Source organism: Petaurus breviceps, unplaced genomic scaffold (assembly GCF_028583685.1).
Source record: "Petaurus breviceps papuanus isolate PSGF00001 unplaced genomic scaffold, PetGlider_PUasm1.0 90845, whole genome shotgun sequence".
Lineage (NCBI taxonomy): Eukaryota > Metazoa > Chordata > Mammalia > Diprotodontia > Petauridae > Petaurus > Petaurus breviceps.
The window spans coordinates 2,518,826-2,544,148 of record NW_027187359.1 but is presented as its reverse complement, the minus strand read 5'-3'; the positions used below and the strand labels follow the sequence as shown (position 1 = coordinate 2,544,148).

Here is a 25,323-nt window from a genome sequence, read left to right as displayed (position 1 = left end):
GCCCTAGCTCTAGACTCTTGCAGAGATCAGATTTGGCCTAGAGAAGCCTGACCTCTAAAAAAGAACAGACCAAACTTTTTTTTTCCCATTTTCTAATTTGTTGTATCCCCACCCTGGAGTCCTAGGGAAAATCTCAACAACAAAAATTTAGGAGTCTCTCCTTTCTAGAATCTCTCCTAAAAAGGTATTAATGGATCTTTTCTTTTAAAAAAAAAAAAGTATTCACTGACTCTTCTTCCTAGGTCTGTATCCCAAAGAGATCAAAGAAAAGAGAAAAGAACCTATTTATGCAAAAAAATATTTATAACAGTCTTTTTTTATGGTGGCAAAGAATTGGAAATTGAGGGGATGCCCATCAATTGAGAAATGAATGAACCAATTATGGTATAGGATTAGATGGAGTATTACTGTGCTATAAGAAATGATGAGCAGGATGGTTTCAAAAAAATCTAGGAAGACTTAAATGAACTGATACAGAGTGGGAAGTGAGCAGAACTAGGAAAACATTATACATTGTAACAGGCATATGGTAACACAACCAATTGTGAAAGACTTGGCTACTCTGATCAAAACAGTGATCTAAGATAATCACAATGAAGAAAAATACTATCCACTTCGAGAGAGAGAAATGATGAACTCTGAATGCAAATCAAAGCATATACTGTTTAAAACTTTCTTTAAGGACAGCTAGGTGGCACAGTGAATAGAGCACCAGCCCTGGAGTCAGGAGGACCTGAGTTCAAATCCAGCCTCAGATACTTGACACACACTAGCCGTGTGACTTTGGGCAAGTCACTTAACCCCAATTGCCCTGCAAAAAGCAAAAAAAACCCAACTTTCTTGATTTTTCTTGTGTGTGTGTGTGTGTGTGTGTGTGTGCTTTCTTTTGCAACATGGCTAATATGGAAATATTTTGTATGACTTCACATGTATAATCAATAAAATATTGCTTGCCTTCTCAAGGGATGTGGGAAGGATGTGAGACAGTGAGAGAACTTAGAATTCAAAAAATTTTTTTAAATGTCAAAAAAAATTTACATGTAATTAGGAAATATTTAACAAAGCAAAATCTATTTAAAAATAGAAAATATTCACTGTACAAAGCAGTAGATTTCAATTATGGGACAGTTATTTATTTCCTCCACTACAAAAAAAATCACTAAAACACACAAGACCTTTAAGCACACATTTTGTTGTTATTGAGTTGTTTCAATTGTATCCTATGATCCCATCTAGGGTTTTCTGGCAAAGATGCTGGAGAGGTTTGCCATTGCCTTCTCCAGCTCATTTTTTTTTTTTTTTGCTTTTTGAAGGGCAATTGGGGTTAAGTGACTTGCCCAAGGTCACAAGGCTAGTTGTGTGTTTTTTTTGTTAAGTGTCTGAAGCTGGATTTGAACTCAAGCCTCCTGACTCCAAAACCAGTGCTCTATTCACTGCGCCACCTAGCCGCTCCTTTCTCCAGCTCATTTTGCAGATGAGGAACTGGGACAAACAGGGTGAACTGACTTGCCCAGGATTAACACACATTTACAAAAATGAAACCCATCACTCACATTATACTCTCCCAGGAAATAAAGATTCCCAGGAAACTTATGGGTTTGCTGAACATTCATTTGATCATAGGATCATAGATTTAGAGCCATAAGGGACTTTAGAAATCATTTATCCCAACCCTCTCTTTTTTCAGATGAGGAAACCAAGGCCTAGAGAAGTTAAGTGAATTATCCAGGATTATGCAGGCAGAATTTGAACTAAGATCTTCTGATCAGCAACTCAAGGTGCATATCTTCTGTCCAGCCGGGTATACAAGGATTGTTCTCCTGACATTGCTCAGCTCCTCCTCTAAGAAGCTTATTATATTGGTAGGGGCCACCTACCACTAGGAAATAAGTGCCAGATTCAATTATTCTATACCTCTTAAGACCGCAAAGCAATTGTGAAGGCTGGAAACATCCATTTCTCAGGACCTCTGTCCTGTCATATGTGCTTGGGGAAAGAAACACAAAATATAGTAGACAGGGACTGGAGGTCCAGTCTCAGACTCACGTAGGCAAGCACAGGTTTTTGCTACCATGTGTTCAAGTCACCACAGCTGCTGCTGGGAAGAAAGAGATGGGGGAAGATAATCCCCCAGCTCCTCCCTACCTCCACTGCTGGAGGGTAGCACTTACTATGTCTCAACAAAGAGATCGCCTCAAAAGAGACTAGAATATTATGTGGTTAAGATGGTGATGTGAAAGGTTCAGGAGAAGCCCAGGTCTCCCGCAGAAAACCTCAACAAACATCTAAAAATGGTCTAGAAGGACCAACAATATAGAAATATAAAAAAGGCACAAAAATCATCTCTATCCAGTCCAAAAATGTGCAAAAAGATGACCAGAAGAGGTGGATATTGTCAGAGTGATTGAACTAGGGAAGCCAGAACCAGCTCAGGTAAATGCAGAAGAGGTGGATATTGTCAGAGTGATTGAACTAGGGAAGCCAGAACCAGCTCAGGTAAATGCAGAAGAGGTGGAGAGAGGGTCATGCTTGGGAAACCTTCAGGAATCTGGCCTGAAGCAGTTGGAGGAGAACCAGCCCAGACTCCTGCAGATAGACATGAAGCCAAGCCTGCACCAGCTCTGATAATCGGACACTGGAAGCCCGAGCGTGTCTCAGGTCAGCCAGGACAGAATTGGGGAACAGAATCAGCCCCAGTAGGAAGATAGGGCCTGGTCATGCAATCCAGAAAGTAGTGGGAGCCACAGGAAAAGACTGGGCCAACTCAGTGCCCAAGAGCGGGTTCCAGGAGGGATGAACAGGAGACCTGAGTGGTGTTCTCATATTCCACATATCACTAGAGCTTGTCAGGATCACAGCAGATGATGTAAAACTCCTGAATGAGGCCTGTAAGAATGAGGAAAAGGCAAACCAAGGTCTGAAACTGCAGTGAACTACCAGGTTTGTTGTTGTTCTGTTTCACACTCTTTGTGACCCCATTTGGGGTTTTCTTGGCAAAGATACTGGAATGGTTTAACATTTCTTTCTCCAGCTCATTTGATAGGAAACTGAGGCAGAGTTAAGTGACTTGCCCAGAGTCACTCGGCTAGTAAGCGTATGAGTTCAGATTTGAACTCAGGAAGATGAATCTTCCTTACTCCAGACCCAGCACCCTGTCTGCTTGTGGTTGTTCATCTTTCATTCTCAAAGAGGATAAATGCCATCACAAGACGGATGTCTTGACTTGCAAGTGAATGGTATGTAAGTGAGGCAGAGCCAAGCCATCATTAGCCTCACTCTGTCTTCCAGAGTCATCAAATCCAGCGGCCGAGACATAAGTCAAGAGGAATGGAGATGGCCCAGGTTACAGTGGGAGGCCTTTTTAATCTACCGTCTTTCCCAGGTATGTTTGTCTGAGGCAACTGCCCATTCAGGACTAGGTAAGAACTGAGACAAAAGATGGCCCAGTTTGTCATGACAAAAGAATCAGTCGGGGAGGGGAAGATCCTCAGACTTTCTGGCCAGAACAGAAAACAATTGCTCTTGACTCTCACTCAGAGCCATCAAAGCCCAAACAATGAGCAAGAGAGGCTTGGGCTGGGACCTATTATTGGCCAATCCAGGAAAGCCAGAGTGTTTGGGGTTTAAAGGTAACAAGTAGCTCCATTTGAATCACAATGGGCTTTTTCAAAGCCAGAGCTTATTTCAGGACATCTTAAATGAAAGCTGTGGGAGACAGCAGTTAATTGTCCCAGCTTTTTAGAATTTGTCTGTGGCACTGGTACTTTCTCTAGGATATAAGGGATAAGCTCTAATTCTATCTACTGCTCCACCTACCTATCCTGCCAGGAGATTGGAACCAAAGCCAAAGACTGAGGCACAGGGTGGGGAATAATACTTACCACTAGGTGGACTGCAGCAGCAGAGTCTACACTGCAGAGGAAACAGGACCAAACAATGCCTACCTGACTCATTTAAGAGAACAGGAGAGCTTTACTCTCTCCTCCAGTCACTGAATCCAGTGGCAAAACGTAAGTCTTGGTGATGGCCCAGGATGCAATGGGTGACTGACCAGAATACAGAATCTCAGTCGAAAAGTCCAAACACTGATGTTAAACAGAAGATACTAATATTACAGGCTAAGAGAAGTCCAAGAGATAAATCCAGAAGTAGGGAATAACTCCACAACAACTACAAACAGAATCTCCATGGCTTGGCCACAAGGACAAAAGTGGTTGGAAGAAATTCAGTTTCATTAAGTGTATTAATCGCCGACTACATGCTAGCATTGTGTTATAGAGGGTCATCATAGAATGATGAGGGTCAGGGTTAGGGGTGCGCAAGACCCCAAAATACCAACATGTCAAGTCCTGCCAAATGAATTCAACTCAAGTCTTCTCTCAGCCAAAGAAAAGCAAAGTTTATTAAGTTTACCGTAACGGGTAGACTCTTAACGAGCCTCGGTATCTGTGATACTTGCATTGGGAAAGTGGGCCAGAATCATTTGACAAGTCTGTACTAAAAAATTTTATGGTGCTCTCACACAACATGGAGGCAAGATGGGGTCTTATATACAGTTTGTGGGAAGAATCTAGGGGTGGTCTAGAGGAGGAGTTTGGGGAGGGTCTTCAGGAGGAGACCTTCAATGAGGTCACATCCAGTAAATGAGTGATTAAGTGTGGGAAGTTGCTAGAGGCTATCTGGAGACGACAGACTATGGTGGGCTTGGCCAGTTCAAGGGTGGAACTGTTGATTTGGGTATAGATATTTTGGGAGGATCAAGGGTGGAAAGTTGCTGGACAAAGGAGGGCTAGGCTAGTAACAGAGGTTTGCCCCCCCCACCCCCACCCCCCCATGAAAGACTTATGACCTCAGGCAAATGCCTCCTTAAATGGTAAGATTCAATCAGAGTTCAAGGGGGTTCCCAGAGCCTGTACCTCATCACTGAGGATATTTAAAAAGACAAGCCAGTCCCTGCCCTCAGATAGCTTACAGTCTAATAGAAGGATGGGGTACAGGTTCTGGGAAACCCCTTGAACTCTCCTTAAGTTTTTCTACTTGAGGAATTTATCTGGGGCCATAAGCCTTTCATTATCACTAGACCCAAATCTCTGTCACTACCCTGAGCCTCCATTGTCCAGCTATTCCCCACCCTTGATCCTCCCAAGGTGTCAATACCCAAATCTATTGCCCTTGGACTAGCCTAGCCCTCCATTGTCTGTCTTCCCTGGTGGCCTCCAGCTATTTCCCACCCTTAATCTCTCATTACTGGAGTCTGACCTCATCTGACTCCTCCTAAAGACCCTCCCCGACTCCTCTTCTGGACCATCCCTCGAATCCTTCCACAATCTTTCTGCATATAAAGCTCCATCTTTCCTCCATGAAGGAGCTGAGAATTATCTTGCGAAGATTCACTCTGTGTCAATTTATTCTGGCCGGCTTCACAGATACTGAGGCTCCTTAAGAGTCGACCCATTATCGCAAACCTTTGATAAACTTTGCTTTACTTTGACTGAAAGAAGCCTTGAGTTGAATTAATTTGGCAAGACCCACTATGTTGGTGTTTTGGGGTCTTGTGTACCCCTAAGCCTTAAACCTCAACATTTTATGGTTCCCTGACCTCATCATAGATGAATGAATGAAGTCAGAGATTAAAAAAAATGAAAGTTCTGGGGGAAAGAAATGAAAAGAATAAAATAGAAAAAAAAAAATAAAATAGAACATAATTTTTATGTTCTAATGAACATAAGGTTGAAAACCTTAGCCAAGTAGTGTACTCCTCGAAAAAAAGAATGGAGAAAACAGAAATCAATGACACCATGAGACAATAAATATTAGAACAGGGGCGGCCAGGTAGCACAGTGAGTAAGAGCACTGGCTCCAGTATTGGGATGATCTGGAGATTGAATCCCAGGCTCAGACACTTAGCACCCACCCAGAAACACCTGGCCGTGTAACCTTGAGCAAGTTACTTAACCCCAATTGCTTTAAAATATATATATTAGAACAAAATCAAAATCTTTAAATTATTTTTTCCTTTTTTCTTTTTAAAAATTAAAAAATATATATTTTTAAAAGAAGAAAATTTCAGTAACAAAAAAAAAACTTGATTTGAAAAATAGGTTGAGGATAGATGATATAAGATCCATTCAACTTTCTAAAAATCATGATCAAATAAAAAACCTGGGCATCTTATTTCTTTTTTTTTTTTGTAGTTTAGTTTTTATTTCATAATCATAAACTTAACTCTGTTGTCTAGCCAGACTTGTGGAAGGAAAAAGGAAGTGAAATCCAGCAGTGAGAGCACAAGGATTACAGGGTATAAGAGCAGATGGGATTTGGGGGTGCTCTCTCCAGCTACAGAATAATGGTTTGATGGGCAAGACAAAAAACAAAACAAAAAAAAATTATGAGCTGTCCACAGTCAGCGATAGTGATCTTGCTGGTCTTGCCATCCCAAGAACCGAAACGCTCCATGGCTTCCACAATGTTTATGCCTTCTTTCACTTGGCCAAAGACAACATGCTTGCCATCCAACCAATCAGTCTTAGCAGTACAGATGAAAAACTGGGAGCCATTTGTGTTGGGTCCAGCATTTGCCATGGACAAGATTCCAGGACTAGTATGCTTCAGGATGAAGTTCTCATCAGCAAATTTCTCCCCACAGATAGACTTGCCACCAGTGCCATTATGGCATGTGAAGTCACCACCCTGGCACATGAACCCAGGAATGATTCTGTGGAAGCAGGATCCCTTGTAACCAAATCCCTTCTCTCCAGTGCTCAGAGCACAGAAGTTTTCTGCTGTCTTTGGAACTTGTCTATGGTAATGTCGAAGTACACGTTAGGGTTGGCCATGGCCACAGATGCCGGGGCTGGGCACCATGGCAGAGGAAGAAGTGCAGGGATTGGCATCTGGCGGTCAGAACCGAGACGAGGACTCCGGGTGGCTGTATCTGCAAAGTGGCCCTGGGTATCATATTTCAAGAAATCATACTGAAGAGGTTACCCATAAAGAGGGTTAGGGTGGCTCTGGAGACCCCAAAATACCAGGACGCTGGGTCCTGCCAAATGAATTCAACTCAAGTCTTCTCAGCCAGAGAAAAGTAAAGTTTATTAAAAGTTTGCTTTCATTAGACACAGAGTAAGTATGTGCTAGGTCATCCTATGGCACTCTCACACACATGGAGACAAGATGGGGTCTTATATACAGAAAGTTGTGGGAGGAATCTAGAGATGGTCTAGAGGAAGAGTTTGGGGAGGGTCAATGTATGATTAAGGATGGGAAGTTGCTGGAAGCTACCTGGAGCTTACAGACAATGCTGGGCTAGGCCAGTTCAAGGGTGGATTGATATTTTGACAGGCTCAAGGATGGGAAGTCTAGTAACAAAGGTCTGGGCCCAGCCACAATTTAAGACTTATTGCCTCATGCAAATGCCTCATCAAATGAGACAATTTAATCAGAGTCCAAGGGAGTTCCCAGAGCCTATACCACAAGGACTCAAGGAGAGCTTGAGGGGGCTCCCAGAGCCCATACCTCATCAGTACAACAAAATTATTCAGATGTTTTAGACTAGAGTTTGATATTAGAACAGTTGTCAATAAATCCAAGTGCCTACCTATTGGGGTAAGGACTCAATATTTGACAAAAACTGGGAAACCAGAAAGAGTGTGACAAAAATTAGGTATAGATGAATATCCTACCTCACAGGGTTGTTGTGAGGATCAAATGAGTTAACATGTAAAATGCTTTGCAAAGCAGAGTCACAACACATGTCTCTACCCCTGTTGCCAAAGAGTACATGCTTGCCTCCATGGAAAGTGCCATACCCCAACTGCCAGATACAATGGTCAAGTTATCTTAATTCAAAAAGTATTTCATTTCCTAGGCAGGAAGCATGGGTTGGAGAACACTGTTCTCAGGAAAGGAACAATTGGTATACTGTTGGTGAAAAGCAAATGAGTCTTTGAGTTGCTTTTTCCAAAAACCCATCTGCAATCTAAGGCCAATTTTAATGTTTGAAAAACTTTCACTGTTGGAAGCCATTACTTTTTTTAAAAATTAATTTGATATTATTTTCAGATCTATATTTTCTCATCAATTGAGAAAGCAAGAAAAACAAAAGCCCTGTTACAAAAATAGGTCAAATAAAACAAATTTCCATATTACCCATGTCTCCTCCCCCAACCCCACTGCACCCCAAATTCTTATTGTATACTCTGAGTCCATCACCTCTGAACCAGGAGGTAATGTATTTCATCTTGAGTCTTCTGAAATTGTGGTTGGCCATTGTGTTGTTCTGGGTTCCTAAGTCTTTCAAAGTTGTTTATCTTAACAATATTGTTCCTATTGTACAAATTGTTTTCCTGGTTCTGTTCACTTCAGTTCGTACCAATCTTCCTGTGTTTCTCTGAAACCATGTCCTTCATCATTTCTTACAACCTGATAGTATGCCATATAGACATAAATAAATAACTTATTCAACCATTCCCCAATTGGTGGAAATTTCCTCAGTTTCCAATTCTTTGTCACCACAAAAAGAATTGCAATAAAAATGTTTGTACATATGGGTTCTTTTCCTCTATTAAAAAAAATCTCTTTGGGGTATAGAAGGTCTTTACTTCTTAAAACTTGTATGCTTAAAAAGATGACTCCTTCTCTTCCTTCTTCCTTCATCCTGCCCCATCTTTCTCCTTGGTTTCTGAGATAATAAGAAAAGACATGTGGATGCTGCCAACCTCAGAGCAGTCCACGGACAGAAATTTTAGATTTTTCACTAGTTCTTCATCTAGTTTGGGAAACATTGTTCTAGGGTCTTCTGAAGACAAGTGTTCTCTTGTGATTTACTATGTGACTATGAGTAAGTCACTCAACCTTGGTTTCATCATCAACAAAATCACAATAATAACTGGAACATTCACCTTACAAAGCTGCTGTCTCACTGAAATGAAATCTTGTAGGCAAAAGCATTTTGACAAAAAGAGCTATGTAAATGCTATGTATTATAAAATTATTATGGGGCAGGGGCGGCTAGGTGGCACAGTTGAGTAGAGTGCTGGCCCTGGAGTCAGGAGGACCTGAGTTCGGATGTGGCCTCAGACACTAACACACACACACACACACACACAACCCTAGCCATGTGACCTTGGGCAAGTTACTTAAACCCAATTGCCCTCCAAAAAGCAAAAAAAAAACATTATTATGGGGCAGCTAGGTAGCTCAGTGAATAGAGCATTGGCCCTGGAGTCAGGAGGACCTGAGTTCAAATCCAGCCTCAGACACTTAACACTTACTAGCCATGAGACCTCGGGCAAGTCGCTTAACACCAATTGCCCTCCAAAAAGCAAAAAATTTAAAAAAATTATTATTATGGTGCTCAAATATACCTTTTGTCACTATAGTAAATGGTATTTACCCTTCTATCACTTTTTCCTGATTTGTATTGGGCATATGTAGGCAGTCAAGCAGCATCTGCCTAGCCCTTTTAGATCTTTGAATTTTTCTTCTTTTGGTCTCTGGGGAAATGTTTCACAGAAAGAGAGAAGCCGGCAGAGCAAATTCTGGAATCCTAACACAGAAAAAGATTGCCTTCCCCTCCCCCCATCCATCTGCCATCTTGCTTATTCTCTTTTTCCATTAGGAGCAGAAGCCAAAGCAAAAGACTAAAAAGACAGTATCTATTCTGTGTTCCCTTTTTTCCTCTGAGATGGCAGCACCAGTCACTGAAATGGGTAGCAAAAGTATGAGCAGTGACGGTGACCAGGACAAAGGAGAGTTGGGTCTGAGCCTACTGACTGCTGATTAGAGGCACAGCTCGTAACCCCCACTCCCCCAGTGACGGGGACTGTAAACTATGTCCAATTCTGTTTTCAAACAGACGGTGAGCCAAGACAAAACCTCATTTCCCCTGAGTCCCTCTAATAGGTGAAACTGAGACCCAGGAGTAAACAGGTCTTAACTCATTTCTCCTTCCTGAATTACAGATGTGTGTTCTAAGAGCTTTCCATCAGCACCAAAGATCTGAGAAAAAAGTGAACAGTTGAAAGAATTTGTATTTTTCTTTTCTATTTAATTTCATGATACTAAGAACTGTATGATCCAGTTGAACTGTTGGCTAGTTTTGAGGAACTCCTTTTTTGATCTTTCTTTTAAAATTACAGGGGATATTTTGCTAGGTAAGGGAGGAATACATCCAGAAATGATGACATAAAGACAAAAGATTTCAATAAAAATAAGATTTTAAAACTACCCCCCAAGATATATAGCCCCAGAAAAAAACCCTTAATCACAACATATTAAGTGAACAAATCTATGAGTGCTATAAGAAGTGACTTGAGAGCATGAATTACCCCAAAGGGGTGGGGGCTACAAGTCAATTATATCTAGTAAGTTTCATATATTAATATTGGATCAACAACTCATTCATTTCTAGACTAATTGGAATTCACACAGCTAGGTGTTAAAAAGAAATTCCTACTAGATCAAGAGTGGCTATTGTAGAAGTGGAGAACCCCAGGTGTTTTCAGTAGATCTCCAAGTGTCCAAAGGAGATTCTGAAGACTGTTTTGGAAAAAAGTGACTATGAGCCCAGGTGGGCATGGTGGCTTATACCTAGGATCCCAGGTACTAAATAAGCTAGCATATCTCTTAAACTCAGAGGTTCTGAGCCTGCAGCGAGCTAAACCAATCTTATGTCCACCCTAATATGGTAAGCTTGTAGGAGTTGGTGGATACCAGGCTGACTAAGGAAGGGTGGGTGAATCAGACGAGATATGAAAAATGAAGCAGGTCAACTTCTGTGCTAAGTGGTAAGATCATCCATGTGTAGCCCCTGTATTTCCAGCCTGAATGAGATAGAGAGACCTAATCTTTTTTGTTCTTTTTAAATGACTGTCTCATGCTCCTGCTCTAGTGTGGCTGAAAATGCTTAAGTTGATAGTTTAAGTCTAGTATCTCTGATAACTCACTCTGATATTGTATTCTGAGTTAATTTAAACTCCCTCAAGTGACATACATAGAAATGTAAATATTTTATGGGTATATTTCTTGCTTTGTTTTTGTTTTTCAGCCACTATGTATATATTGATTCCTATCGCTGTAGAAGGTAAAGGAAGTTCCTAGAGGTCAGGGATTGTTTTCTTCTTTCTTTCCATCCTTTCTTCCTATCTTCTTTCCTTCCCTTCTTTCCTTCTTCCTTCCTTCTTTGTTTCCTTTCTCTCTCTCTAATGTCAGTCAGAGGGGCTGCCATGTAGCAGATGCTTAGTAACACTCATTGAATGGAATTTAATCTCAGTCCCTTGCTGTTACCTAACAGAATCATGGATTTTAAAGCTGGTCATTTAGTCCATCCCTCTTTTAACATGATCACAGTGAGGCAGAGAGAGGTGAAGTGACTTCCCCAAAAGCACCCAGAGCTGGGATTTGAAAACCAAGCCAGCCCACTTCACATCCTTTAGTTCTGCTCTTCTGATCTTCTAGCTCCATAATCAGGACATCTACAAATAGACAGTTAAAACATCTTTATTTCCAATGCCTTTTTCCTCTAATTTTTTTCATTCCTTGTCACTATGCCTAACCCTGCTTTACATCTATATTTTAATGAATGACTCTAATGTTCCTTCATTGCAAGTTCTGTAAGTGCTAGATTTATAAGACTTTTTTCCTATGGAGACAAGATCCTCTTCCTCTATTTTTAAACAGTTTTGAAGAAATTATTCCTATATTTTTAACCCAAGGTCATTTTGCACCTTTTATGTAATTTCATTTCATATGTAATTTTTTTTTTGCCTTTTTTTGGAGGGCAATTGGGGTTAAGTGACTTGTCCAAAGTCACACGGCTAGTAATTGTGTCAAGTGTCAGAGGCCGAATTTGAACTGAGGTCCTCCTGACTCCAGGACCTGTGCTCTATTCACTTTGACACCTAACTGCCCCAATATGTATTTTCTTTATTGATATGATTTATTATATTTACTTCTTAGTTGCCTAATATTAAACCAACCTTGCATTCTAGGCATAAATCCTACTTGGTTATAACAGAAATCTTAAATTGCTGCATATTGCTGTGCTCCATTGGCTAATATTTAATTCAGTATTTTGAATTTATATTCATATGTAGGTTGTAATTTCCTTTTTCAGTCTCATCTGCCATAATTGGTTATCAAAACTGTAGTTGGCTCATTGAAAGAATTGAGGGGTATGCCTTTGTCCTCTATAATTACTGAGAGAATCTAACTATATAGGGATTACTTGTTCTTTGAAGGTTTGGAGGAATTCATTTGTAAATTAGTGTGACCATAGTGCCTTTTATGCAGGAGGTCAATAATGGTTGGTCTGTCTCTTCTTTCAGAGATTGGTCTATTTTTGTTCTCTATATCCTGTCTTGCCAGGAAATAGACATTTTTGTAGATAGTCATCCTTTTCTTTTAGGTTTTCAAGAATATTAGTACAAAGCTATGCATTATCATCTCTGATAACTTTCTTAATTTCTTTCACATCTCTTGTGACCTCCCCTTTTCTCATTTGTGATTTTGATGACAAGACTTTTCCTCTCTTTATCCTTGAAAATTACATTTGCTTATTGTTTGTTAATTTTAGTCTTAAAAAGTAGCTCTTGGTTTTATTATTTAAAATGCTAGTTTATCTTTGGCTTATTAGCCTAATCCTTATGATCTTTCCTTTTCTGCTTTACTCTTTTACCATCCCTTCTGAAAATACCTCCTCAACTTGGCAGTTACACTCACGAGTTTGCAGGTTGAGTCCTCAGAGGGGAAAAACTGTGCACCAGACTCAAGCCCACACAGTGTGTCCATCTGTTGTCAGTGGCAATCTGCCGCTGCCTAGGTGAATCTCTAGACAGGAGGTATTAACCTGGGTGGAGTCTGTGACTTTAAATATATATAAATAACTGTGTATGTATACATGTATACACATATGTATATACATGTATATTTGTATAGATTTGTCTACACATATACTATATTGTAATGGAAATGCAAATTTTTAAGATGTTCCCTGCCCCTAGGCTAAAGTGCACCTGGAGCCTGGGGTGGGAGGCTTGTTTTTCAGTAGATACTTCTTGATTGGCCAGTGGGTCCAGAAGGTTGTTACATTCTCTGAGCCAGGAGAAGGCTATATAAGCCCTGATGTGTAGCTTTGTTTTGGGTCTCACTTTGAGAAGTGTTCTGTGATTTGATCTAGATTCTGGGAAGCCGTTGTCCAGAGCCCCCTCAGCTTTGAAAAACCCAGATGTTGATTTGGAATGGATGTAATGGTTGGACAGTTTGGAAACCTGTCTACTTGATCTGTTTCTCTGTCTTGATAATTCTGTCTGTATATTCTGAAGTTCGGGGTGCTGACCTTTTTCCCCTGAACTAGGTAAACGATACATATTTGACTGATTAAAGTAAGCCTGTTAACCCATTTTGAGTTGCTTTCCTTTATCAAAGCAGATCCAAGAACCTGTGCTGGCAGCCACCCTGGGGATGCTGGGGTGCTTGCTGCTATACATATATATATACACACACATATATATACACACATATATGTATATACACACACACACACATATATATACACATGCATACAAAACCATTTCACCATAACTGGTTCCCTTTGTAATCCTGTGTATTTTATTTTGTGCATTATAACCTGTGAGATTCTTGAGACCAGGGGCTATCTTTTACATCTCTTTGTATCCCCAGTGCTTAACACAGTGCCTGGTGCACAGTAAGACCTTAGATAATGTTTATTAACTGACTATGTGGAGAAGGATTTCCCAGACTGCTAAAGGGGTTCATGACACAGAAAAGTTTAAGAACAACAAGCAGCGTTTATTAAGCACCTACTGTCTACCAGGTACTATGCTAAGCACTGGAATAAACCTCTGTTCTAGAGATTTAGCTAGGTTTGATACCTCTGCTGGCCGGCCCTATGAGGCAAACCCTAAGTCTCTAGCACAGCACAATCTCATTTTCAAGGTCTTTTCTGACTAGGAAGTAGATGCAGCTGGGAAGACAGATAATGTATCCACTCAAAGGACTGAGTATCTCTTTTAAAAAGTCTGACCAGAGCAGGGGACCTGACTGCAGCTGCCTTACATGGCTGTAGTCCTAGAGTTGTTCAGCTCCATAATTCCATTTTTTCTTTGGTACCTGATTTAATGGACCACTCCTTCAGTCAAATAGGTTAGGATTATTTTGAAAGGTCTGTAGAAAATAATTGAAAACAGAAATTTATGTATTCTCCAATCCATACTGCTCCCTACACTTGACTGCATTGTCCTCAAAATGTGAGATTTGTTATAAATTAAGGGAGCACCACACCCTGGGAGGAAAGAAATTTACTGAAGGATGGTCTTTGTGGCTACAAAAGGCTGGGAGGGCTGGAGGCCCAAGGGGAGTGATGTGGTTTCTTTGGGAGAGGCTCAGCTCGTCCATCTGAATGGTGGTAGAGACGTCAGTGGTCCCAGATGGGCTTGTGAGGAGCTGGAAGTTCCCCAGATGGGTTTGGGGAGGACTGCAACCCTAAAGATAGCGTCAGAATTGGGCTACAATGCCATCACCATAAAAGATTAGCTAGATTTTACTTTTTATCCATGCAGCCTACTTTACCTGAGGAGCTAGAGTACAGCTGAAATGGGTATGTACCAAGACGGCACAGAAATAATCAGTGTATTCTGATCCAAAGATCCCTAGGGACTGTGAATGACTACTAGAAGAGAGAGAGTCTCCTCTGCTTATCCTGAAGGAGGGAGAGAGCAGAAATCTTGAGGGCAGTGAGAGGGGACGAGTGTGAGGGGGGAGGACAGGCCGCCCTCTGAAGGACTTCAGAAAAGGGAAACAAGGTTGGGCATCTGTCACCTCTCAGCTGCTCCACTAGCCAGTACCATGACTTCTTGTGATCATCGCCCTGAACTAAAAGTTTCAGAAAGAGAATGCCTAAAATGAAAAGAGAGGAGACTAAAGCTAATCCTGCTCTGCCAGGAATGGACAGCAATGAACCTCCTGCCTCCTCATCTCTTCCATCTTGCTGGCTCTTCCACTGAGCCTATGTCTTATTCCTTATTTTTTTTTTTTCTTTTTTGGAAGGGGGAAGGCAGGGTGATTTGCCCAAGGTCACACTGTTAGTAAGTGTTAAGTTTCTGAGGCTGGATTTGAACTCGGGTCTTCCTGACTTCAGGGCCATGCTCTATTCACTGTGCCATGTAGCTGACCCTCTTTATTTAATTAAAAAAAAATTTAAGGCTATTTCTATTTTGATTGGGTATTCTAAAAAAAATCAGTATTTCTAAGGTATCATTCAGGATGTGCAAGAATTAATAATGTGCAGAGCAGGAGACTATAGTCACTTTAGGACACAGAGAGGAAAGGAATAAGCATTTATTAAGCACCTACCGTGTACCAGACACTATGCTAAGCACTTTATAAATGTGATCTCATTTGACCCTCACAACAACCTTGTGGAGTAGATGCTATGATTGTCCTCATTTTACAAACTAGGAAGGAGAGGTAGATAGAGGTTAAATGACTTGTCTTAGGGTCATGCAGCTCATAAATGCCTAAGGCTGGATTTGAACTCAGGTCTTCCAGACTCGAGGTCCAACAATCTGATCACTGCTTGTCCTAGCTATCTAGAAAACTCCCTTTCTAATTGCTAGGATTTTTCATCAGCTGGGAGTTCAAGACAAACCAAATAGATTTTTATTTATACAAATCAATATAACTCCCCCACATCAGGGAAGAGGTCGCATCTTGTCTGGATAAAAAAGAAATTTAGGTTCAACCTGAGCCAGCAAAATTCCAATGAGAGGTCTGCTAAGTGGAGAGCTGAAACCCCTTCTCTGTGGCAGGAGCCTCACATGACTTCTTCCTTCCCAATCGTCCTATTACAGAAGGCTCCTTGGACGGGAGGGGGAGGGCAGGGAATTGACTTAGAAAATGTTATATGCCCTGGACCCCAGAAGGAAGGAGCTGCGAAAGAGTGTCTTATGCCACTCACTACTGTTACATATAGAAAAGGTGCCATCTCTGACGCTCCGCAATAATGTTCTTAGAGATTCTAGGGCAATGATTGTTTAGTTGGTCTAGATGAGCTTGGGATTCAGTTTTTCTTATTTGCCCTGGAGATGCAAGAATCTATTCATCTCTAGTCCCTGGAATTCTGGTGCTATAAAAAAACTTATTTCATTTGGGCTGAGTTATGCATTATCACAACTTTAGCAACATGGAGAGATTTTCCCAGCAGTTTAGAGATATATGGGCAAAAAATGAAATTGCAATAAATTTCAAAGATAAGTAGGACACAATCAAAGTATCCTTGGGAGGGTTTTTTGCTTTGTTTTGTTTTTGGTTTAATCTAAATAACCTTTTCCATTGCCAAGGCTAATGGCCTTGAGCTCCCTTATAGAATGAACAATAGAGTCTTTGCTAAAAAAAGGTTTTGTAAAGAACCTTTACAACATATAAATGCTGCCTGTGTTGGGGGAAAACTTCAGGGTCTTAAAAAGTTACAGAAAAAAGTTCTGAATTTAGCAATTCCTATTTATGGAGGTAGGATGGCATTTGCAGTACAAAAATTCCAAATATCCATATATCCATCCATCTATGAACATACATATGTAATAAATATATATGTGTGTTTATATGTATATATGTATTTGTGTGCATATATACATACATACACACATATATAAAATGAAAAGGGGAATTACAAACCATACAGTATTGAATGCATTACAGTAGTGATCGTTTTGCTGACAACCAGACTAGTCTAAAGATCCAAAAAATTCAGGCAGAATATCTCTATGTTTTTAACTTTACAAGTTCTGAAGCAGAAAGCTGCCTCAGCAGGACTTATAAAACTAGACCCAAGAGAATGCCATATTTGAAAATCCAAAATTGCAAAACAAATACATTAGGGGATATTTGTTTGTATTAGAAAAGAATGAAAAAAGAATTGAAATACCGAAGTTCCCTAGGAAACTCCATATATAGTCACCCAAAACATTATTTGATATATAAAAATCTAATCTATACAACTTTTCAGGGACATACATATTGAATAAGTCAAGTTGTATTTGTACATCATGTCAGTGTTTCTTTGTAGGACCCAGGGCACCCCAGTCTTGTGTATGAGGCCCATAGAAAGCTGGGCAGCCAGGTGGCTCAGCGAGTAAGAGCACTGGCTCCAGTGTCGGGATGACCTGGATCAAATCCGGGCTCACATACTCAGCACCACACCCAGAAATAACTGGCCGTGTAACCTTGAGCAAGTTACTTAACCCCGATTGCTTTAAAAAAAAAAAAAAGTTACCCAAAATTCAAGGTATTGTTTGGGTCTACAAGTCCTAACAGAAAACCTTAATTTATAAGTAATATACTTTTGTTTATCAGCCAAAGGACACAATTACTTAGAAGAAAAAAAGTAAAGTAAGAAAAGCACCAGTACAGTAAGACATTTCCCCCCCAAACTAGGGTTTACTTTCTCACAAATGCAGTGGAATTAGTGGACTCACCTAAGGAATATATGGGGAGAGGCAGGAATTTTGCAAATACATGGCTGGGGCTGTGTATGTGGAGGAGAAAATCATGCTTTTGACATAACAGGACTATTCATGTTCTTCTGGTGATATAGTTGTGTTTTTCCTAATGGGCCTACTCTCTGTTGATCTCAAGGACTGGGTAGTCACTGCCGGTGTAGCATATAGTTGGGCCTTGATCCCTGTTGGCCTCATGTAAATATTCCATTAATTCAATGGTGGCTACTAGGCATGACTCCAGGAAGCAAGATATCATATCATGGATCTTCTCTGCTTTTAATTTCAGCCAGAGTCCTCACCTGAAGGTTCTATTTCTTTCCCATTAGTGGAAAAGAGAACCTGATATCTCTCTTTTAGTTTAGAGCCAAACCTAAACTTTAGCTCTTTTAAGTGAAGTAAGACTTTCACCAGTAAAAGAACAAAAGAAAAAAAAAAAAACAATTATTTTCCTCCCCATAGGAGAATCTCAGAGTTTTAACTGTGATAGTTTTTCTTCTTCAAAAGGCAAGGTCCTTTGGAGCCCACAATAGCCAGCCCACTAAGTTGGGTATACAGGCATTATCTGTTTTACTTTTTACTTATTTTTTTTACATCACCTATGTTTTTCATTATATCCCTCTTCACTCTCCCTCCCAGAAAAGCTAGCCCTTATAACTATAATAGAGATTGATTGATGCATGCCCAGAGTATGTTCACAAAATTCTCCATGTGGAAGAGGTTGGGGAGCCTGCTTCCTGGAGAGTTGTGATCACGGGTAATGGAAATGCCTTGGAGACATCTTGGAAATATGTAGACCTTCTGTAACTAATTTCATTCTGCTAATTATGTGGTGAGAAAAAATCTTTTCAACCAACTGCATAGCTAGAATAGAGGATGCCTTCCAAAAGCATTAGTCAAATTAAATGCAAATTAAAACAACCATGAGATATCATTCTATAAATTTCATATTGGCTAAAATTATTAAAGGGGAAAGTGACAAATGTTGGAAGGGATGTGAAAAAATTGGGACACATTCATTGTTGGTGGAGTTGTCAACTGATCCAACCATTTTGGAGAGCAATCTGGAATTATGCACAAATAGCTATTACACTGCCCATACCTTTTGACCCAGTAATACCACTACTAGGCCTATTTCCAGAGATAATTAGGGGAAAAGGAAAAAAAAACACACACACACAAACACACATATATGTTCTATATATAGAGATGTTATATACATATACATATGTTCTATATATATATATATATATATATATATATATATATACTAAATATTTATAGCAATTCTTTTTGTGATAGCAAAAAAATTGGAAATCTCAGGGATGCCCATCAACTGGGGAATGGCTAAACAAGCTGTGGTATGTGATTGTGATGGAGTACTGCTGTGCCATAAGAAATAATGAGCTCAAAGATCTTAGAAAAACATAGATTTGGGGAGGCCAGGTAGCACAGCGAGTAAGAGCACCGGTTCCAGTGTTGAGAAGACCTGGAGATCGAATCCCGGGCTCAGACACTTCACCTGGCTGTGTAACCTTGAGCAAGTTACATAACCCCAATTGCTTAGGGGTGGCCAGGTGGTTCAGTGAGTAAGAGCACCGGCTCCAGTGTCAGGACGACCTGGATCAAATCCGGGCTCACATACTCAGCACCACACACAGAAATAACTGGCCATGTAACCTTGAGCAAGTTACTTAACCCCGATTGCTTTAAAAAAAAAAAAAAGAAAAACATAGATTTGCATGAAATAATGAAGAACAAAATGAGTAGAACCAAGAGAATGCTGTATGCAGTAACAATAACATTGTTTTAAGAACAACTTTGAGCAAATAACTATTATAAATATCCAAATTAACTACAAAGGACATAGGAAAGAAGTTGCTATCTGCATCCGGAAAAAGAACTGATAAATAGAAGTGTGTGTGTGTGTGTGTGTGTGTGTGTGTGTGTGTGTGTATTGTGAGAAATATACTTAGTCTAGGAATAAAAAATACTTGTTGGAAAGCCAGGAAGTTTTTCATTACCTTTATTTTACATTTATTCTTCCTGAATAAATGGGTAGCCTCTTTCAAAAGATTACAGGGGTTTAAGACAAATGTGAGTCTTTTTATGCTGTTTCCATTGGAATTTCCTGCCTCCATTGGCTAGGTGCAACCTCCTGAACTGCCCACGTCATGCTCCCCTCAAACAAGATATCCCTCTTCCTGGACTGCCTCTTTACATGTTTACTCCTTGACGTGTTCCCTCCTTCCTAACATGGGCTAACATGGGTTGCATGTTCAGATAACGAGGCTCTAATTCTATGGAGAGTGTGCCAGTTAATATATATGAGGCTAGTTAAGTGATCTTGTTAATGAAAAGTCAGTGACCATCCCTTGATCCTGGCCAGTTTGGGCCGGTTCAGCTGAGACCCCCTTCAAGAGGAAATTATAGATTTTTCTCAGCTATATGGTTGGATAGGGTCACTTTACCCTTCCTTCCCTCATCCTGCTTTATACCTTCCTGCACGTCCTGTGTAACATCTGTCTTTGCAATATCCGTTGTTCCGATAGAATTTGTGAAAACCAAACTGTTAGCATTTCTCTCTCTGTATGTATGTATATGTATATATAGACATACATACACACATATTTGCATCTGATAGTGGGAGGGAGAAAAAAAGGGAAAAATTTTATATGATAACTTTATTATATATTTTAAAGGAACAGCAAGTTGTATATAATAGATTTGTAGTTTCAAGTGCAATCTTTTCCCTATATTATGTTATGGAAATATTTGTTTTATTGCATAAATTAAAAATAAAATAAATTAAAATTAATTTTTTTTAAAGCAACAGAAAACCCTTCCCAAAGCATTAGTCAAACAGAGCTGCCACCTTTCTCTTCAACTGTTCCATTTTGAATCTCTGCTCTTAATTTGACTCCTTTGCTTGTAGTGTCAAGTGAGAGACAAGGCTGTAAGGCAAGGGTTCCTAGACTTTTTCTGTTCATGTCACCCTTAATTGTCTCAGAAATTTGTTTCTGGTACCCCTAGAAAATAAGAAATACCTCATAGTTCTGTTTAATAAGTAGTACAAATATAATAAGTATTTATGTCCTAACAACAGTAGCAGTTTGAAAAAATAATAATATATATAAATTGAAAGAAAATATTATTTATTCTTATTATGTATTTATATATTTGATTATGTAATATTATATATGATTTATTATTATATTCCTACATCACCACAACTACTTAGTTAATAAGACGTAATTGCCTGATGGGCACCATATAATGTCAAACTTTCGAATCAAATTAGATACTGCCACCCTCATTTCCTCATCTTCATTGATTTCCCCACAGTACTTGCTTTTTAATCATAGCAACAGCAAAAAACCTGACTTCTCAAAGATGATATTGTAAGGGAGAAAAGTTACTGGCATAGCTAAAGGAACAAGTAAACAAAGACATCTCAAGCATTCAAGAACACAAACAAAAGGAACACAGCACAATCTAATGTTGAAACTGTGACCTACCTTGAGCTTACCCGTGTCTGGTCTGGCAGATGTGAGCACTGCTGTGTTTCTCTCATTGGTGCCCTGGGGCACCACAATGCACTCAGTTTGAGAACCAACTGCTATGGTTCCAAGGCTGACAAGTGGCCCTGTGAAAACAGGCCTCTGTCCTCTGCCTCATCATTTTATTTTTATTTTTTTGGTGAAAGAGGTTAATATAGAGGCCCTTAACTATTTGCCAGGCACTTAACTTCAAATCAGTTGATATAAGGTCGTATGCTTCTCTGTATTCATTATAGTAATCCTGTCTTATGAAGCAATAATATTCCTTTACATTTATATACCAACATTTCTTTAACAAAAGAAATGGGCATCTCTTTTGTTTTTAATTCTTTGCTATTTCAAAAAGTCCTATACTAAATATTTTGGTATATATGGAAATTTTGTTATCAACCTCCTTGGGGTATATACTTAACAGATAAATCTCTGGGTCATTTGACCCAGATGACACTTTAGTAATTTTCTTTTTACCTAATTCAAAATTGCTTTCCAGAATTACTGGACCAATTCACAACCCCACCAACAAGGTATTGTGTAGCTATCTTTCCATATCCTCTCCATCCTTGACTATTTCTTTTGTTATCTGTGTCAATTTAACAGGTGTGAGGTGAAATCTCAGAGTTGTTTTGATTTGTATTTCTCTTACTATAAATGATTTGGAACAAATTTCCATATCATTGTTAGTAGTTTTAGATTCTTTTGAGAACTGTTTGTTTATATTCTTTGACCATACATCCGCTGAAGAATGACTTCTTGTCTTACATATTTGTGTTAATAATCTATATATCTTGAATATCATAACCTTTTCAGAAATATGTGACATAAAGATTTTTTCCCAAACCAACTGCAATTTTGTTCCTACAAAAGTTTTTCAATTTCATGTAACTTGAAATTATCTATTTTCCTTTGGGGTTCACACTGCTTGGTATAAAACCTTCTAAACTACTCTCCCAAAGTTATTAAACTCTGTATACCTTTCAACTCAGTGATATCACTACTAGGTCTATACCTCAGAGAAAGAGGAAAAGGACCCATGTACACAAAAATGCTTATAGCAGCTTTTTTTGTGGTGACAACTTGGAAAATAAGGAGGGGTGTCCATCAATTGGGTAGTGGCTGAGCAAATTATGTCATATTAATCTTATGGAATACTGTTGTGCTATTTAAAAAGTGATAAAAAGGGCAGTTTAATAAAAACTTGGAGGGTGGCTAGGTGATGCAATGAATAGAGCACCAGCCCTGGAGTCAGGAGGACCTGAGTTCAAATCCAGCCTCAGACACTTAACACTTACTAGCTGTGTGACCTTGGACAAGTCACTTAACCCCAATTGCCCTGCCCTCTCCCCTCCAAACAAACAAAACTTGGAGACTTGTATGACCTGAAACAGAGTTAAGTGAGTACAACCAGGAGAAAAATTCATATAACAACATTCTAAAGACAAACAACTTTGTAGGACTTGAGAACTCTGATCAATGCAATGACCAATCATTATTCCAGAAGACCAAAGACAAAGCATGTTACCCACTTCCAGACAGATGAACTCAGGATGCAGATTGATATATATGGTTTTTGGACATGGCTAATGTGAAAATTTCTGATGTTTTGACATATGTATATTTGTTACAAAGGTTTTCTTTTTCTTTTTTCCAATGAAGGGGGAACTAAGGATAGGAAACAGATTTTTTAATTGAAGAAAACTTAATTTAACTTAAAATTCATACTTAAAATATTTTAAAAAAATTCTTTCCCTAGCCCAAACTTGTGAAAAGTATCTGATCTGGTTCTCTCTTGATTTTTTTAATGGTATTATGATATTTAATACTCAAGTCCTTTATCCACTTTGAGTTTATTGTGGCATATGGTGTAAGGTGTTGTTCTAAAAAAAAAATCTAACTTCTGCCAAATTGCTTTTCCATTTTTGCAGCAATTCTTGTCAAATAGAGAATTCTTCCCCAAGTAATTCATGTTCTTGGATTTATTAAATACTAGGTTATTAAATCCAATTGTTCTTGATTCTTCCTTATGTAATCTGTTCTTTTGAACTGTTTTTTAACCAGTGCCAAATAATATTGATGATTACTTCTTTGTAGTGTAATTTGAAGTCTGAATGCAGCATTACCCTTTTTTCCCTACCTTTCCCCATTATTTCCCTTGAGATTCTAGAGCCTTTTTCCCCTCCAAATTAATTTTATCATTTTGTCTAGCACTATAAAATATTCCCGTGGTGGTTTGATTAGCATAGTACTAAATCTGTAAATTAATTTGGATAGTATCATCACTTGATCATAATTATAATTCAAATCTTTTTTGCAGACATGAACGCTTAGGATAGAATATTAAACTACTCCCCAGAAAGGAGGGAGTCTGGTGTAGTCGACCTTCGTTAAGCTCCTCAACAATAGCTAACATTTAATAATTATAATTAATATGTATATAGTGCTTCAAGTATATTCTCTTATTTGATCCTTACAACCATTTAGTAGGTACCTGCCATTGTTATCTGCATTTTACAAATGTGAAACCTGAAGCTGGGAAAGGTGGTGACTTCCCCCCAGGTTAGTTAGCAAGAGCCTGAGGTAGGATTTGAACTCCTGTATTCATGACTCAGGGCCTAATCTAATACAGTGTACACACTGCCATCTAGCGGTCCTTTATGATAATGCTTGTAGCAACTACCTCAAAACCTTAAAGGATTATTACATAAATATGTGCTAATCTCGTGTCTACACTCATTTTTAAACTTTCTTTGCAAATGTTTCCTACTGCTATTTTTTTAAAAATGGATAGGTTTTTTTTAAAAGATCTGAACCATAGACTAAAGGTCAGCTGCTCTCCCAATTGAGTTATCCCAATTTCCTTAATAAGTAGCCCTGTAGCATCTGACTGAACATTTCCAGTAGTATTTCATTTTGAGGCAGCTATATTTGCTAAAAAAAAAAAAATCCTGAATGAAATTTGCTACTCTGTATTTTCCTCCTGTAGGTCCTCTCTGGCGCCTCACTCTATATGTAAAATGAGTGCTCACTTCTTGGTCAGGAGACCTGGATTCCAATCTGGCTTCACATTCTCACTAGCTATATAACCATAGGCAAGTCATAATCTCTCAGAGCCTTAGCCTCCACATCTGTACAATAACTCTAATAGTTTCCCTGAGTTGTGAGGAAAGCACTATGCACATGTGATCTGTTATTATTGTTACACTGGGTAAGATTCTAGAATGTAAAAGATCTGGCTAAATATGCATGGTATCTATTCCAAATAATGAATATATTTGGTATATGCCATAATAATACAAATATATTTGGTATATGATATGGTAATATCATAACAGAAAATACAATTTAAGATATAACAAAAAATGGACAAATAAATGTTATGACTGATATTCTAGCCTTAGCTAATGTCACGAACACTTAGGATAGAATATTCTAAGAAATAACTTGGCTAATGTATAATCTGTATTCAGGAATTCATTCTTTTAGCTCTGGAAGGCACTATTTTCACAGAATCAGAAGGTAGAATTAGGGTTAGGGTGAAGATTGTTAGATCTTCTCCCTGCTTTTTTGCCCAATTTTGTGTTTTCAGATTTGGGTTAGAGTCTTTAGTGGCTCACTTTCATGAGAAAGGACCTGATAAAAGAGAATTTATAAGGCAGAGGCTGTCTGTTGTTAGATAGGTCATCTATCTGAATATTGAGTATAATCTGTATGCTAGAGTAAGGGATCTAGCACCAGTTATAAAGAAAAGTGGAGAAGAAAAAAGATGACCCTTAAATGGAAGGAAAGGACTGGAAAGACATGAGAGTAAGTGGATTTTGAAAGGAAGAAGTAAGGAAGGCAGTAACAAGAGTGGGAAATGAAAAGGGGGAGGAAAGAGTTCCCCTAGTGATAAATATGTAAGGCAAAGATTAGGAATTGGGGTATGGTAGAACAGAAGAGCACCTTCCTAGGTCTAGCGCTAGTTTTGTTTAGGAATTGCTTGCCTTAAGGGAGCCTATTAGAGTTGATCTGCCAAGGTTCCCCAATTACAACTGGGGGTTTTTCCTCCTGTTGTGATTTTCAGGGTCAGAAAAAAGCAATCTTTCTAGAACCATGAGAATTCCTGAATACAATTTATACATTAGCCAAATCATTACTTCGAAGGTGAATTTTGACAGTAGCTAAATTTAGGATATTAGTCATAACATAAGTAGCTTGGGTTGAGTGTGACAGATTAGTTCAAAGCCTATTTAAATTCTACAGTATAAAATCAG

The 25,323-nt window shown here is 39.0% G+C and overlaps 1 protein-coding gene across 2 annotated transcripts in view; it reads right to left on the bottom strand.

Annotated features, from left to right (window-relative positions):
* Positions 1-6,171: 6,171 nt before the first annotated feature.
* PPIA (peptidylprolyl isomerase A) overlaps positions 6,172-25,323 on the bottom strand; it is a 194,292-nt gene continuing 175,140 nt past the window's right edge. The window contains exons 3-4 of one of the 2 annotated variants that reach the window (XM_069071896.1): positions 6,494-6,779; positions 6,172-6,273 (exon numbers count right to left, since the gene is read on the bottom strand). In XM_069071896.1, the coding sequence (XP_068927997.1) occupies positions 6,222-6,273; positions 6,494-6,779 (338 nt within the window). In that variant the 3' untranslated portion in view covers positions 6,172-6,221. Of the gene's footprint in view, positions 6,274-6,321; positions 6,780-25,323 lie in introns of those variants that run through there. The other variant, XM_069071894.1, reaches the window with a different exon arrangement.